The 16,926-nt window shown below is 44.2% G+C and overlaps 1 protein-coding gene across 1 annotated transcript; it reads right to left on the bottom strand.

Annotated features, from left to right (window-relative positions):
• Positions 1 to 410: 410 nt before the first annotated feature.
• PSMD8 (proteasome 26S subunit, non-ATPase 8) lies at positions 411 to 14,182 on the bottom strand. Its single transcript, XM_089684245.1, has 7 exons — positions 13,998 to 14,182; positions 10,253 to 10,325; positions 8,635 to 8,737; positions 6,364 to 6,529; positions 6,150 to 6,250; positions 3,812 to 3,923; positions 411 to 844 (listed from the first exon to the last, which is right to left on the bottom strand). Exons 1-7 carry the CDS (start codon positions 14,124 to 14,126, stop codon positions 707 to 709), a joined length of 822 nt encoding a protein of 273 aa, XP_089540371.1. The 5' UTR covers positions 14,127 to 14,182; the 3' UTR covers positions 411 to 706.
• Positions 14,183 to 16,926: the final 2,744 nt, after the last annotated feature.

Below are 16,926 nucleotides of genomic sequence, written 5' to 3'. Positions count from 1 at the left end.
CCTTTAAACATGCAAATCAAGGTTGCCTACCCCTGGTATAGAGTGTCACATGAATGATGGCTTAGAGTCTGCCGAGATTACATGGTGGAGCTCAGCAGAAGTCTCAGGGCTTCTGGAAGTCTACACAAAGAAAGCTTTTACAAGGTAAATAAAATGTGCATAAAATACATTAAAAGCATATATAATCTTATGAGAAAATGATTGTTAAAAATATGGTCTTGCAGCAGTGTCTCTGTAAAAGCTATATTCGTAATAATCACCCTTATCTAGAACCTACCAGCTCCCCTTTACACTAGCATTAATTCTAATGACCACTAGATGGGTAATACATCAAACCGGAAAGCTGGCGCTGGCGCACCTACCTTTTTGAAAACTTGAGCAACCTGCAAATGTAAAACAAATACTACAAATTGTTTGTATTTTGGCTCCTTTACTGAGCAAAGTAACAAATACATTGTTATCGCTTTAGAAACATATTAATTCCTCCTGTATGCACCAGGTTCCTTACAAATGAAGATTGGTTTTAAGTCATGGTGAAGGGTAAGTTCTCCATCAGCCAGGCCTGTTGAAGGGTGTTTGCACGTTTTAGAAAAGATTCCCTGCCCCAACCTACATTGTCTATAAAATATGAGTAAAACCGGTGAATGAGCAGAGAGACCAGAAAAGAGAACACAAGTGGGAAGTTGGCTGTGCTGACTTCCTGTCTTTATACGATCATCTCCAGCTGGCGGGCATACTCGATCACTTGCTTGGCTAGTTCTGTGGATGGGATTGTGGCCTCCTCCGGATTCTGCTGTTGGCTGCTGAAACTGTAGTAGTTGTTTGGGCCCAACACCCAGCCGCGCTGTAGACCACAAAAAAAAAAGAAAAAATTCCAATTGTTTTTGTTTGAGATTTCAAGCGCTAACACTATGCCAGCTGGGTTTAAAATCATAATTGCAATAACATTTTCAGGTCAACACATCTATGGTTTGCTTTCATGTAGTTACCGTACAAAGTTCTGTAGATTAGCTACCAGAGGGAGATCTACATTTTACAGCAATCATTTAGCTTTCTTGATTAAATGGAATGTATAGCATTTTCAAAGCAAATGAGACCAGCTTATGTCAATCAATCTGTGTTACAAAGCTCAAATCAAGCTTGGGCAGAAAGCAAAAAAATTTCAGTCCCTGGCCTCTGCTATAGAGAGAGGAAAAAAAAAAAAGAAAAGAAAAAGAAAAAAAAAAAAAAAAAAAAAAGGACATGCACACATACAAAACAGGTCCAGATGCTATGCTTACCTCTACTGCTCAAGACCCCCCACCCCCCAACCTGCACCAGCAATACTGTGCCGCTCTCTACTTTGAGTTAAATGGCACTCCGCATTAAATGGCACTCCGCATGATTCAACCCACTTAGCGTGAAGCCCAGGGTAGGAAAGCTCTGCACCCCCCACTCTGGACTAACGGGAGCTTACTCCAAAACTACAGCAGCCACGTAACTATGTCATGGTGCTGCTCTCTCTAGCATTTAGGATCCATGTATTGGGAAAAATTAAGGATCATAAAGTGGACCTTCACCAAAAAGGGGAAGTTCTGCTTTTCCTCCTCCCCCCTCTCCCATGTTTGGAATTTTTTTTGGAAGAAGTTGGGGGGGGGGGGGGGGGGGGAGCAGGGAGCAAGTACCTGATTTTGACAGATACCTGCTTCCACATCTGCTCTGACCACCCAGACGATCATAGTGGAGGTTTGTGAATGCACAGTAGGCTGTGAAGATGCAAGGAGTCACAGTCAGCTAGGCCCACAGTTAAGATGCCGGCACCTGAAGACAGGGCAAAGAGCCAGTTTGGATGAGGACATTGCTGGATCCTGGAACAGGTAGGTGTGTGTTTAAAAGTCAGCAGCTACAGTTTTTGTAGCTGCTGACTTTTACATTTTTCATTACAGGGTGAAATTCCTCACATCACACGACTAGAATTTATTTTTTTTTTTAATTTGCAGTGGATTTAAGCTTGAAGGTGGGGGGAGAATAGGTCGTGAACCCGTGTGGCTGGCCTTTAAAGACTAAGTTCACCTTTTGGTTCATGTTACACCTGTAATTAGGGGGCACCATGGTGAAAATGCCTCTTCTCTCACCTATGTGACAATGGGCAAGGGTCCTTCTCCCCTGCTGCTGCTGATATATTTAACAGGGATCTGTAAATAAATGAACCACAAGTCCCGTTTGCCAATTCTCAATGAACTACGAGTTCAATAATCAGTGCACTCGTAGCTCACTGAACTTTTCTCCACCTCTCAACTGAAAGCACGTAACAAAATATGCAGCGTGCTGAATAGGATATTACAAGAGCCTAACATTGCATCCCCAGTCCACCGATCACAGGTGCAATGCTTTGCAGGCTCAAAAATATGTGAATTTATTATCTCTTCAAATTGTCTTCAGTCCAGTCATGCGGCGTTAAAGAGGAATTTCAGCCTTTAAACCAGGGTTGATAAAAATCCATTAAAAAAAAAAAAAATTTATTTAAAATCGGATTTTTTTAGATTTTTATCAAATTTATTTTAATAAAATGCTTTCAGTGTAAAAATCTATCTAAAGATAGTTTTCTATTTAAGATACAATAATAATTTAATTTATTCAGCATGAAATGGAGCTTAGTTATGTAGCATGAGGCTGTATATTCTGCAATATTTACATTTTTGGTAAACTCATTCAATGAATCCAAGCTCTGCAAGCTGAGATAACATGCACTGCATTGATACATTCACAGAATTTGAGTAGTTCAACTATGTGCGATTAACCTATTAATCTAAAATCGGTTCTGATATCGCTGTTTTACTAACCTGACAGCTTATTATTCTACAAAGGAAACCTGCATTTGGTTTGCAAATATTAAAAGATTCTAACTACCAGCAAGAATGCGTCGGATTCCTTACATTTAGAGAGCACCTGTCAATTTAGATCCATCATGGCAGCGCCTGTTAGCGGACATCCACTCACCTGCTGCCGCCACATCCCTCATCTTGTTGTGTCACTGCTGCAACACCAGCCGTCCCATTATAGCGAATGGGACTCTCGGTGATTGAACAGCAGGTCAGAGGAGTAACCGCTGCGGGACAGAGATGACAGTTTCTATTCCACCCTGCTTTAAACATACAGTGGTGCAAGCGCCTTCTTGAATAAACCACCATTTCCTTCATTTCACTCATGGACTCCAGTTTTCTGTGTGGCTCATTTATTCAGCAGAGCATAGCTGTAAAGTCCGCACAATCTGAAGAGCTGGATGTACGTTGTTTTTAGCTAATTTACTGTGTGTACATGGGAGCAGAAACATTTGCTCATTATATACTCACGCTGTACTTTCTTCTTTGCATTGCAACATAGCAGTGGTACTTTAATGCTCCATCAAGTCTGGGTCAACCAACTGATTGAAAACAACGCACTCCCTATGTGGTCAATATTTATTACAACAGGCATTGCGGTAGCCAATCTGCTCTGCCTCTAGTAGCCTATACATCCTGCATATCTGGCTAGTAATACGGAGCTTCTCGATGCCCATTCCCTATATGAACTTTTCTGCATCACACATGATCGCCATATATCCTGCGTATGTTACTAGTAATACTAAGCTCCTTGATGCCGATTACCGATATGATCTTTTCTGCATCACACATGATCGCCATACATCCTGCGTATGTCGCTAGTAATACTAAGCTCCTTGATGCAGATTCCCTATATGATCTTTTATGCATCACTGCACAATGCCCTGGCTCTGTTTGATTACGTCTAGATATTTTCATCACCCAGAATAGAAAAGTAATGTTATAAATACCTTCTTTGCATAATCTGTCATTTTCTTAGGAGTGTTGAAAAATAATATTCTGGTGGCTTCATTAAACAGGATCTTCTCATAGGCCTTCTCAATGCAGCCCGCAATCTCATCCCTGTAACATAAATACAGTCATCACATCACCATATAAATTCGAAAGTAAACCCAGACTTAAGAAACAAAACTATGTAGCACGTCCTGCTGGGAGAAGACGAAGGGCTGAAATATTGACTCTCTAATATAGGATCTAAATGGCAGGAGAGCACATAGAAAAACCACATCAGGGGGTGGGGGTGAGTGTTCAAGAGAATCAGTCACTTCGCCCTAAATGAGCAGTGCGTTCTCTTCTGTAGAGTCAATTTTAGAAAATCTTAAAAGTAGAACCAAAAAGGCAAAGGCAAGTGTTTCTCAACCTTTTTGCCTTCAAAGAACCATTTGCAAAAAGTTTGAGATCTCAGGGAAACCCTGAAAAATTTTCAGATCTACAGCTGATGGAACATTGGATCTGATTAGCGAGCTGTAGATGAAGCACATGGCTGGATGAGGAGCTGACATCCAGTGTATGGCAGGGCTGAATGCAGAGAAGGGGAGCAGAGAGTGGGAGCATGTGGCTTGATGAGACTAAATGTCGCAGGTGGTGAGATCATAAAAGCTTTATGTACATTATGGCACAATAACAACAAGTTAGTATCATCTCACATTGTGCTACGTTCAGTCTGATCCAGCTATATGCTCCCACTCTCTGCAGTCTGCATCACTGCTGTCATATACTGGATGTCACCTTCTGCCTCCTATCTGGCCCTCATCCAGCACTCTGCATCTATAAGATTTCACCTCCCATACAGCCACGTGCTCTTGCAACTTTCTGCTTCCTCCCCCCTGCACTCTGTAATACCATGGCTGTAACAGGATCTTGCCTGCTGATCCAGCTATGTGCTCCAGTGGCTCACTGCCATCCTCCCCCTCCACCACCCCTTGTATTCTGCGTCTCCACAGCTGTAGGTTCCGCTCTGTGTTCAACGCTGTCACAGAAAGCCGCCACCTTCTTCAGCTCCCGCACTTTGCACTAATCCTGGCCCCGTCCCTTTATAGGGGCCAGAACTATAGTAAAGGTACCAGGTATCAACATGCGCTGACACTACTGTCAGTGAGCACAACATTAGGCGGTATATATCCACCATAATGTTGCGTTGCGGAAGAACCCCTGGGGACTTCGCACAGAACTCTAGTTGAGAAACACTGCACTATTCTTTCAGTAAAATATGTGAAATGATATAAACCCTATAGGACTTCTTAGCACTGGTGGTTCATTTCCTGTGCCCTCTTAGTGACAGCATACCTTCTAGAGCTCTGCTACCACCATCACACCTCCTCACTGGCTGTCTGAGGTAATGTTTTTTTTTTTTATGAGTTAAGAGGGAACATTGGGGCTCCTACAGATGGCTCCCTATTTAAATTTAGGATATGGTATTTAAAAAAAAATATGCAATTTTTAAAGCAGAACTCCAGGTAAACAGCTAAATACATTCAGAGGGCCCATTCCTGCCAAATATTTGCATTTCTTATTCTGAGATTTAAACAGCACTGCCACATAGGACAGCCCAATTTATCTCTGCTGCAGTTAACATTTAAAGGTCTTATCGCTCCCCCAACTTGTGGTTGGACAGTGAAGCATCAGCAACTTACTCCATGTCACTTTGCCCTCTTCTTCTATCAATATGTGCTTTGTTGGCACATGAGACTACAGAACTAATGAGTCTTTGCACTGACCCATATACAAAGAACTTGGAGCGCTGCTCAAAGCATTATAAAAAACTCCTCCTGCAGTCCAAAGCAAAAAATTGGATGCTGACATTCAAGCAAGCTCTTCTAAGCTGGCAGAAATAAATCGGAAAATAGAAAGCGGAAAAGCCACACACCGGAAACCAGGCACTATGTTGAAGGGTAAAGATACAGCTTCATCCAGAAATCCTCCTGGCTATGCTCTTCTATGGCTCCTTAGAGGAGCACAGTCAGTAGGAGTTCAGGCTGAAGCTGTATCTTTACCCTTCAGCATAGTGGCTGGTTTCCGGTGTGCAACTTTTCCATCTTCTGTTTTCTGATTTGGCTCTCTGCACTGCTTCTTTCCCAATGAGCTCTGCTGTACAAGGACTGTAAGAGGCAGATTCCAGGTCAGATTTCGGTACTTACTCTACCTGTAGAGCTGCGTTGATATGTGTATTTTATATATACCTGAAGCTCAGCTTTAAAGTTGCAGGAATGCTTTAAAATGAAAAGGCTGGCTGTGTGAAAGCAGAAAATTTTGAAAACTACTGCAGTGCAATCCATATACTCGACTAACCTTATAGTGTCCAGCAGGATGTCAATAAAGAATGTGTAGCTCTCTGCAGGAATGTTTCCTTTGGCCAGAAACACTTTGTTATAACTTCCCTCCATCAAGTACTGAAGAACAGGAAGAGAAAGGTTATCAATGTGATGCTGCTGGATACAAGGTGCAGTCTCACGTGCGGGGATGGCTGCTATAGTTTGTTAGGACAGATGGTAATAACAGATACCTGCTCTAGAGATACTGGGTGCTTTATGTACACGTTGGCCTGGATATCTTTAGCAGGTAACCGTTCCAGCTCTGTGTGAAACTCGGCCACTCTGTTCTGTGATAATAGGAAGAGGAGGTTCAATCCAAGCAGCTGGTGTTTATATGCAGATTCTGGAAGCTCGTCTCTAAAAGAGCAAAAACAAAACATCCAACGTTTAAAAGATAAAAACACAATGCTTCGGTCAGTATAGAACAATGGATAATTAGATTTATCATACCGCAAGGAGTCTTTAAGGCTAGTGAAAGACAACGCACTGACAAGATACATTCCCGGGGGCTAGAAGACTTAGGGTTCATGCACACAGGAACAGAGGGGTGTCTACCGCCAGCGTATTACTGCATCCAACCACAGCCAGCAGCCTGGACAAATCAATGACAGGCTGTCAGGTGCCATGGCTCACACCTTGAATCCAAGAGGTCACAGAGATGGATGAACGCCCTGGGAAGACCTGTGTGTCCAGGGCCACTCATCCATCCCTGTACACATCTGCTAGGATGTGCAGTTACATCGGTGTCATCTCTCCAACCTGTTGTTGATTTGAACTGGCTGCTGGCCGCGGCTGTACGCAAAAGTAAGCTGAATTCTGGCAGTATATGCGCATTTGCATGAGCCCTAAATTTGACCTTGGATTGGGAGCAATTTAAAGTACAGACTTTTTTTTTTGTAAGCAAACCTGTGAAACAAAGAAATAAGCAGGCCATCAGTGCTGACATCCTGCAGAAAACGCCAATGGCTCTAATATTGTGCGGATTGTTTAGCTAGCTATACACGATTCAATTGTCTCTAGTTTAAAGAGAAGTTCACCTTTTAACAAAAAATAATCAATGCACTTTTTTTTTTTTCTTGGCAATACGGATCAGCAGGATGTTGGTGCCATGCAGGTCTCCTGCAGACCTGTCAGTGTATCTGTGTGTCCGTACATCGCACAGGCAAGCAGATACACTCTGACAGGAAGACTCAATTAACTACTACAGCGCAGTGGTAGTTCATCAAGAACTAAAAGCCGACAGACACAAAGGCAATTGGAACTTGTAGATTTCTCACTCATAGAATACTGTAAATGAGCGACGTGGCCGGAGCCCTGCACGCCCCCCCCCCCCCCTTTTTTTTTTTTTTTTTTTTTTTTTTTTTTTAATTGTGGCTGCTAGTGGGGGGGGGGGGGGGGGGAGAAGAAGCCCTGCTAGCTGGCACAACGAGGGATATGGGAGGGTTGGGTTCAGTCTGTTTGAAACATGAATATGGCAGTAATGTAACACAAAAGGTGGACTTATCGTTTAGGCTTGTGGATGGAGGAAACACCACTGTCAGTTATTTATTCAGCAGCCATGGTACCCATGGCTGTCTGAATACAATGTTGCTGCCAAACAGTGACAGCATCTGATAGGATATAGTCACTATTTGGCCACCAATTGTACAATTTTGAAATCTACTTTTGTCAAGTCAGCTTGAAGGGCCACCGATGGCTCAGATTTTTCAGACAATTCAGCAGGAATGTCTGAAATTTGAGCCATCTATGGAGTCGATGTCTTCTGAGTCACTGACCAGGGACAAATATATAGGTTTTTACTCCTACAATGCTGGGAGAGAGCATCCAACAGTTTTCATGTCCTAGCAACAAGAAAGGGCATTGGGATTGCTAAATTTTGTACCCCATGACTGCATAATATATTATCTGGAAAAAGTGCATAGGACAGACAACCGACAAATAAAATAGAAGTTCATTCCATCCTCTCACTATCATTACTGCATTACAGTATGTATAGGGACATTGGATTAAGCAGAATATACACGCCAGTTCCCTAGTGTCCACCAGCCAGCAAGATGGAGAGAAGAGAAGTCACCTCCATGGGTCTCCCAGTTAACAGAAAGTACAGGCAGCAGAGAGGCACTTTCAGTGGTTTTCGGTTTTGGAATGGTGTCATCTGCTCCTGACCTGAAAAGAGCAGAAAACTGGAGGATGAGTCAAAATGCATAAATGTCTATTTCTGTACCTTTCGGGTGAGGAGACAACCTCTCTCATGAGTCATGCTGTTATGGAGCAAAATGTACTGCAGGTATGTTTTACTGACTATCCTTCCATGTAATAGAAGTACTGAGGTACAGGTGGCACCGCACAGGCCGCAATTGCCACCTTAAGGTGCCTGCTGTACAGTCAGGTTACGTGCTTGCTTTACCATCCCATTTTTGAGTTTTTCTGAGCAGCAGTTGGATGTGTCGACCTATTCTTACTTGTAATCAAAGTAGTAACACTTCAGCTGTGCCATGTATCTTTCAAATGACGGGATGTCCTTCTTAAGAATACTCCACTGTGCGCCAATCTCCAAAACATCCCCTGTAAATAAAATGGTAGAACTGTAAAGCATGAAATCGGCATTAACAAATCTCAGCTGATTAGGACAGTAATTGGACAAAATCTAAAATAACATTTTCTTTGTGCAGAGAGCAAAAACTATTGTCAATCAACATCTGAGCAGCAGGGTTCAGGTCGTCAGTGGCAGTCATAAAATGATACGTCAGCACCCGTCTAGAACTAAACTGACCAACTTTAGGTTAGTATTATAGGACCACAGCTGTCTAATGACACCATATTATTTAAGTTTGGTGTATACTTGAAAACAAATCCCACCTCCCAAAAATTAAAGCCCAACTAAACATTCATTTTAAATTGGCTAAATACATTCTATGTGCATCAAAACAAAAAGGTGTGCAAAGTTCTACAGGTCCTCTTTGGGGTATTAAAGTTAAAAAGCAAAAACAAACATCAAATGCAGGCAAGTTAAAAATTTCCTCCTCGGAGATTCCTTTTGAAATTGACCACTGGCCGCTCTGCTACATTGTGGTCATGTGTGTCCCCCCCATGCTGCTGGGACCTATAGAATACTGTAGGAGTCTTCTCAAGGTGCACATTCCTGCTTTGAACTATAAAACTGTACATGCAACTGCTAAAAAAGTGCCACACACACACACACAGACAGTGCAGGAGGAACACAGAGCAAGAGCCACACCTCTCCACAGCAGCTCTGTCCCCCTCTCATGCGGTGCGCTGAACAGTTGGACCTACAGTTGTAGTTGAAAGGAAACAGACTCCTGCAGGATTCCATTGATTCCAATTGGACACAGAGGGCACACATATTTATTTATTTTATTTATTTCAGGTACTTATTTAGCGCCGTCAATTTACGCAGCGCTTTACATATATATTGTACATTCACATCAGTCCCTAACCCTCAAAGGGTGTACAATCTAAGGTCCCTAACTCACATTCATACATACTATGGACAATTTTAGACAGGATCCAATTAACCTACCTGCATGTCTTTGGAGTGTGGGAGGAAACCGGAATACCCGGAGGAAACCCACGCAGGCTCAGGGAGAACATGCAAACTCCAGTCAGGTGGTGCCGTGGTTAGGATTTGAACCAACGACCCTAGTACTGCCAGGCGGAAGTGCTAACCACTAAGCCACTGTGCCGCCACATATAACAGTGCTGCCTGCTAACAATTTCAAAAGAAAGCTATGAAAAAAAAATGTTTTAGGCCACGTTCACTAAAGTGTATGCCCATGGGCCTTGTTTACCCGCATAGTGATGCACAGGTTTTCCCTGCAGGATATCAGCCTGCAAAGCTGCTGCTACCACTTTGGCATCAGTCTGTGTTAGAGGCTGTGCTCCCAACACTGATGTCAGATTGGGAAAAGCATCTGTGTATTAGCAGCTGCTGCGTCACCACTGACATCAACAGGACTGCCTGCAAACCCGTGCATCCCCATGCAGGTAAACATGATCCTTCATGGGTGTACACTGTAGTACACCCAGTGAGAACGAGACCTTAGGAATGAATATACTTACTTGCCAAGATTAGCTGCTGTTTGGTCAACTTGGCATCTGTAGTTGGTAAGAAATTTTGCTCCAGGAGAGCCAGCTGTAACAAGAGGAAATGGAAAACATTAGAGGGCTGAAATCCAATGCATATAAAACGGATCCATTCTATTTTCTGGGGACACACTTATTTCTTAAAGTGGTTCTAAAGGTAAAAGGTTTTTTTTACCTTAATGCATTCTCTGCATTAAGGAAAAAACATTCATTTTTCAATAGCAGTTCTCCCCAGCTGCCCCCTTAAACACATTCTTGATCCAATGCCATGCCCGTCTGCTGCAGTTCTTCTCTCCTTCTCCTGGTCCTACTGGAGGCTCTGATGGCAGCATAAGTCATTAGCTCCTTCTCCTGTCAGTGAAAACCAGTGAAGAGGGAAGGTGTCCAAACTGTGCTGTGTGCGTCTATAGACACACAAAGCACATTTAGGGAGCTGGCCCACAGCAGCTTGTGTGTACATGGCTGGATCATACTCAGGTAAGATTAAGGGGGAGTGTGGGGGGGAAATTGTGCAGCACTGAAGGTTTCTCACCTTAATACATAGATACACACCAATCTCTCCCCTCTCAGCCTTGCTGATGATCACCGAGTCCCGGCCGGGAATCAGCAGCCGGGACCCAGTGATTGATACACCCAGTAGCCAATTTTGGCGTGAGCAGATCAGCGCAAATGCGGACCCCCTACCCGGAAATGCATATCACGTAAATATATGGGATTTTAAGCAGCCATGCCACCATGTAGCAGTATTTCTGCTATAGAGCGGAGGGTGGTCAAATCGTAGGTATTTTCTTACTTCCTGTTTGGCTATGGGACAGGAAGTGAAGGTACATCTCCTCAATGGGGCACAGATGGCAAAAAATAATCTGACGGGTTATAACCCTCCCTTACTCTATCCAAAAAAGAAAAAAAAAAAAAGTTCTGCCTATAGTTCTACTTTAAGGCCTTGATCACAAGAGTGTACTATAGTGTACAGTGGATATAAAAAGTCTACACACCCTATTAAAATGTCAGGTTTCTGTGATGAAAAATGAGACAAAGATAAATCATTGCAGAACTTATCCACCTTTAATGCGACCTATAAACTGTACAACTCAGTTGCACAACAAACTGATATCTTTTGGGAGGGGGGGGGGGGGTTAGAGTAAACATAGAACACTAAAATAGTGTGGACACCCTCTTATAACTTCCAAAGCATTAGAGGAATCTCATTACTACAAGTTATCAGTCAGGAGAAGGGTACAAAAGAATTTCCAAGGCATTAGATATACCATGGAACACAGTGAAGACAGTCATCAAGTGGAGAAAATATGGCGCAACAGTGACATTACCAAGAACTGGACTTCCCACCAAAATTGATGAAAAGACAAGAAGAAAACTGGTCTGGGAGGCTGCCAAGAGGCCTACAGCAACATTAAAGGAGCTGCAGGAATATCTGGCAAGTACTGGCTGTGTGGTACATGTGACAATCTCCTGTATTCTTCATATGTCTGGGATATGGGGTAGAGTGGCAAGACGGAAGACTTTTCTTACAAAGAAAAACATCCAAGCCTGACTAAATTTTGCAAAAAGCACGTGGGAAAATGTGTTCTGGTCTGATGAAACCAAGGGTGAACTTTTTGGTCATAATTCCAAAAGATATGTTTGACACAAGAACAACAAGGAACAACACTGCACATCACCAAAAGAACACCATACCCACAGTGAAGCATGGTGGTGGCAGCATCATGCTTTGGGGCTGTTTTTCTTCAGCTGGAACTGAGGCCTTAGTCAAGGTAGAGGGAATTATGAACAGTTCCAAATACCAGTCAATATTGGCACAAAACTTTCAGGCTTCTGCTAGAAAGCCAAACATGAAGAGGAACTTCATCTTTCAGCATGACAACGACCCAAAGCATACATCCAAATCAACAAAGGAATGGCTTCACCAGAAGAAAACTTAAATTTTGGAAAGGCCCAGCCAGAGCCCAGACCTGAATTCGATCAAATATCTGTGGGGTGATCTAAAGAGGGCTGTGCACAGGAGATGCCCTCACAATCTGACAGATTTGGAGTGTTTTTGCAAGGAAGAGTGGGCAAATATTGCCAAGTCAAGATGTTCCATGCTGATAGATTCATCCCCAAAAAGACTGAGTGCTGGAATCAAATCAAAAGGTGCTTCAACAAAGTATTAGTGTAAGGGTGTGCACACTTATGCAACCAAATTATTTTAGTTTTTTTATTTTTACTTCCCTCCACCTAAAAGATTTCAGTTTGTTGTTCAACTGAGTTGTACAGTTTATAGGTCACATTAAAAGGTGGAAAAAGTTCTGAAATGATTTATCTTTGTCTCTTTTTTTTACATCACAGAAACCTGACATTTAACAGGGGTGTGTAGACTTTTTATATCCACTGTAAGTCCATGGAGGGCCACTTTTGCCCACACTGGGATGTACAGGTGTTCCATGCTTCCCCGTGCAGGCAATCCCATCAATTGGGATGCAGCGGCTGCACGGACATAGTTGCTGCTCCTGATCTGACAGCCATGTAGGTACGTTTCCCTGAACTCACACTGTCTGCGTTCGGGGCCGTTCCCCCGTACAGATGTCAAATCAGGAGCAGCAACTGTGTCCGTGCCGCCGCTGCTTCCCAGTTGACATGACTGAGACTGCCTGCACACACGGAACACATGTACATCCATGCACGGGCAGACGCGACCCTCCATGGGTGTTTGCTATAGAACGTCTGTGTGGCGGAGGGCTAATTCTGAGCCGCCTGCTTGACGTTCCATAATACCAGGAAGGATGGGGGTGTTGGGGGCTCCTAATAACGTGAGGTGACTGTACAATCCGGACACCACAGCCGATGAGTGCCCCATCATGTCTGTGGGCCCCTTAGTGTGGGGGTTTAGTTTGCTGGACATACATTTTGTTTACATGTGTCCTAGCCCCTCCCCCATCACACTACACAGGTGTTGGAGCTATGTGTGTCCGTCCCCACAACCACCTTCATGTCTGTGGGTCCCTTAGTGTGGGGGTTTAGTTTGCTGGACATACAATGTTTTGTTTACATGTGTCCTAGCCCCTCCCCCCACACAATACACAGGTGTTGGAGCTATGTGTCCCCAGAACCACCTTCATGTCTGTGGGCCCCTTAGTGTGGGGGTTTAGTTTGCTGGACATACATTTTGTTTACATGTGTCCTAGCCCCTCCCCCATCACACTACACAGGTGTTGGGTTGGATCCATGCGTGTCCATACAACCACCTTCATGTCTGTGGGCCCCTTAGTGTGGGGGTTTAGTTTGCTGGACATACAATGTTATGTTTACATGTGTCCTAGCCCCTCCCCCATCACACTACACAGGTGTTGGGTTGGATCCATGCGTGTCCATACAACCACCTTCATGTCTGTGGGCCCCTTAGTGTGGGGGTTTAGTTTGCTGGACATACAATGTTATGTTTACATGTGTCCTAGCCCCTCCTTCATCACACTACACAGGTGTTGGGTTGGATCTGTGTGTCCCCACAACCACCTTCATATCTATGGGTCCCTTAGTGTGGGGGGTTTAGTTTGCTGGACATACAATGTTTTGTTTACATGTGTCCTAGCCCCTCCCCCATCACACTACACAGGTGTTGGGTTGGATCTATGTGTGTCCACACTACCACTGAGCTGCCCCCTGTATATACCCCAGCCTGAGCCCCCCCACACCCCACGATCAGGGACCGTGGCCGCTCCCTCACCTTCAGCTTGCCCAGCACATCTCCGCACTTGCCCAGGTTGGGGCTCTTCTTATTCCACTCCGCCTTCAGCTGTTCATACATGGCGGCCACCTGCCTGATCCCGGCTCCGTCCGCCCCGTTCACCGCCATCTCTACAATGAATCGGCAACTGCAGGACAAGGCATGCCGCAACCGTGCGTCATCCCGTACTCGTTCTACGTCCGGTCGTCACGTCCGCCGGCTCAGCGCAGCCATCTTGAGAAGGGGCAGCTGAAGAAACCCGCCTCAATCCTTCACAAGGTGAGCCTACAGAAAGCAAAACAGTGTAACGAATGATTTACGAGGCTACACCGGATGTACCTTCGCACTGTTTAAATCCATTACGCCGTCGCCGTTAATCGACTCATAATTTGAGATGCGGACGGGTTACCTCAGCAAAGATGGCCGCCTGGGTGTTTTGAAGAGCCGGCGTCGAACACGTCTGAGGGAGGAATTCTCTGCGTAGGAGGAGCCTCTAGTTGCCAGGTACTGGAACCAAATTGTATCTATGGACTGTCAGTTCGCTGCTATGAGGAATGAATAGTGGAGGGCATACAGGGGTTGGACACAATTATGGAAATGCCAGGGAAAAAATTGTTTCCTCATGTTGTGTTGGACCACCTTGGCCCCCAAGACAGCCTGAATTCTCCTGGGAATTGAATATACGCTCACTGGCCACTTTATTAGGTACACCTGTTCAATTGCTTGGTAACACAAATTGCTAATCAGCCAATCACATGGCAGCAACTCAATGCATTTAGGCATCTAGACATGGTGAAGACAACTTGCTGAAGTTCAAAACAAGCATCAGAATGGGGAAGAAAGGGGATTTAAGTGACTTTGAACTTGGCATGGTTATTGGTGGCCTGAGTACTTAAAAAACAAACTGATCTACTGGGATTTTCACGCACAACTATCTCTAGGGTTTACAGAGAAAATATCCTTTGAGCTGCAGTTGTGTGGATGAAAATGCCTTGTTGATGTCAGAAGAGAATGGGTAGACTGGTCCAAGATGATAGAAAGGCAACAGTAACTCAAATAACCACTCATTACAACCAAGGTATACAGAATACCATCTCTGAACATACAACACATCGAACCTTGAAGCAGATGGGCTACAGCAGCAGAAGACCACACCAGGTGCCACTCCTGTCAGCTAAGAAGAGGAAACGGAGGCTACAATTCACACAGGATCACCAAAATTGGACAACAGAAGATTGGAAAAACATTGCCTGGTCTGATGAGTCTGGATTTCAGCTGTGACATTCAGATGGTAGGGTCAGAATTTGGTGTAAACAACATGAAAGCATGGATCCATCCTGCCTTGTATCAATGGTTCAGGTTGGTGGTGATGTAAAGGTGTGGGGGATATTTTCTTTGCACACTTTGGGACACTTAGTCCCAATTGAGAATCGTTTAAACGCCACGGCCTACCTGAGTATTGTTGCTGAAAGTGTCCATCCCTTTATGACTCCAGTGTCCCCATCTTCTGATGGCTCCTTCCAGCAGGATAATGCGCCATGTCACAAAGATCACATCATCTCAAACTGGTTTCTTGAACATGACAATGAGGTCACTGCACTCCAATGGCCTCCACAGTCACCAGATCTCAATCCAATAGAACACCTTTGGGATGTGGTGGAACGGGAGATTCGCATCATGGAGGTGCAGCCAACAAATCTGCAGCAACGTCATGATGCTATAATGTCAATATGGACCAAAATCTCTGAGGAATGTTTCCAACACCTTGTTGAATCTATGCCACGAAGAATGAAGGCAGGTCTGAAGGCAAAAGGGGGTCCAACCCGGTACTAGCAAGGTGTACCTAATAAAGTGACCGGTGAGTGTAAGTCTTGGATGTGGATAATGAAATCTGATGCCACTCTTCATGCAAAAATGGTTCCAGTTCTTACAGATATGGCGGAGGCAGAAAATAAGCCAATCCAAAATTGATCATAGTGGCTCTATAACATTGAGGTCCGAAGAAGGTGTGAGACTTCACCTGCATGCTCATAAAACCACAATATCACAACACCAGCTGTGTAAATTGGAGCATGATCATCTTGGTAAATGGCGCTGTCTTCGGTAAACAATGTCTGCACCATGGGATGCACATGGTCAGCCAAAATTTACATTGTTGCTGGCAGTGACTCTACTTTTCAAGGTGATGATGGGGCCTGCAGAATACGAAGATATGGCTTCCCAAACCATGATTGCACCACCGCTATGCTTTACCATTGGTACAAGACAGTCCTGGTGGTAAGCTTGGGATGGTGTTCGCCACACGTAAACACCTCTGGTGGTTGGGAACAGTGTGAAGCTCTATTCATGGGACTATATTCTAGTCTTCCATTGATCGATTGTCCACAATTTATGGATGCTGCACTACTCTATCCTCTTCTGAGCATTAATATTGGTCACTAGTGGTTTAGCAATTGCAGCTCGCCTGTGAATGTTTTGCTTATGGAGTTCCCTCCACACAGTTTTTGTAGACAATGGCTTTGGAAGACTGAGATTGAGCTCTGCAGTCCCTTTTGCAGCAGTTGTTTTCTTATTCCATGTCACAATCCTGCACAATGTTCTTTTGTCCCTTTCGCTCAGCTAACCATATCGACCGCTCTTATGCATATCAGATGACGTTTTCCCAGAAACTGTATTTGCCGTCATAACCTTTGATACTGTACCCGCGGCACGGCAAATAAATTGGCAACTTCAGTCACAGAGGCACCAGCTAAGCGGCACCAACAATTTGACCGCTTTGAAACTCAGTAAGCTCTAACATGACTCCGTATTACTAGCAGTGCACACAGTGAATGAGGAAAGTGAGGCTCCCCACCTGTTAACTGGGTGTCTCATCACACAGCAAAAACAAAACATTACATCCGCTTTTAGGGCCAGTACACACCACATG

The sequence above is a fragment of the Staurois parvus genome, unplaced genomic scaffold, assembly GCF_062004578.1.
Source record: "Staurois parvus isolate SC_StPar_1 unplaced genomic scaffold, SC_StPar_1.0 ptg000340l, whole genome shotgun sequence".
Classification (NCBI taxonomy): domain Eukaryota; kingdom Metazoa; phylum Chordata; class Amphibia; order Anura; family Ranidae; genus Staurois; species Staurois parvus.
Note: the sequence above shows the minus strand (reverse complement) of the source record. Positions and strands in the feature narration are given on the sequence as shown.

What these genes read in the sequence shown, in the direction of transcription:
- PSMD8 (XM_089684245.1), bottom strand. Translation starts at nt 14,126, where the DNA reads ATGGCGGTGAACGGGGCGGACGGAGCCGGGATCAGGCAGGTGGCCGCC. An exon ending in TGTTACTACTTTGATTACAA is followed by an intron (nt 6,530 to 8,634) that starts GTAAGAATAGGT and finishes TTGCTCTTTTAG; the next exon opens with AGACGAGCTTCCAGAATCTG. An exon ending in TGACAGATTATGCAAAGAAG is followed by an intron (nt 845 to 3,811) that starts GTATTTATAACA and finishes TGTGGTCTACAG; the next exon opens with CGCGGCTGGGTGTTGGGCCC.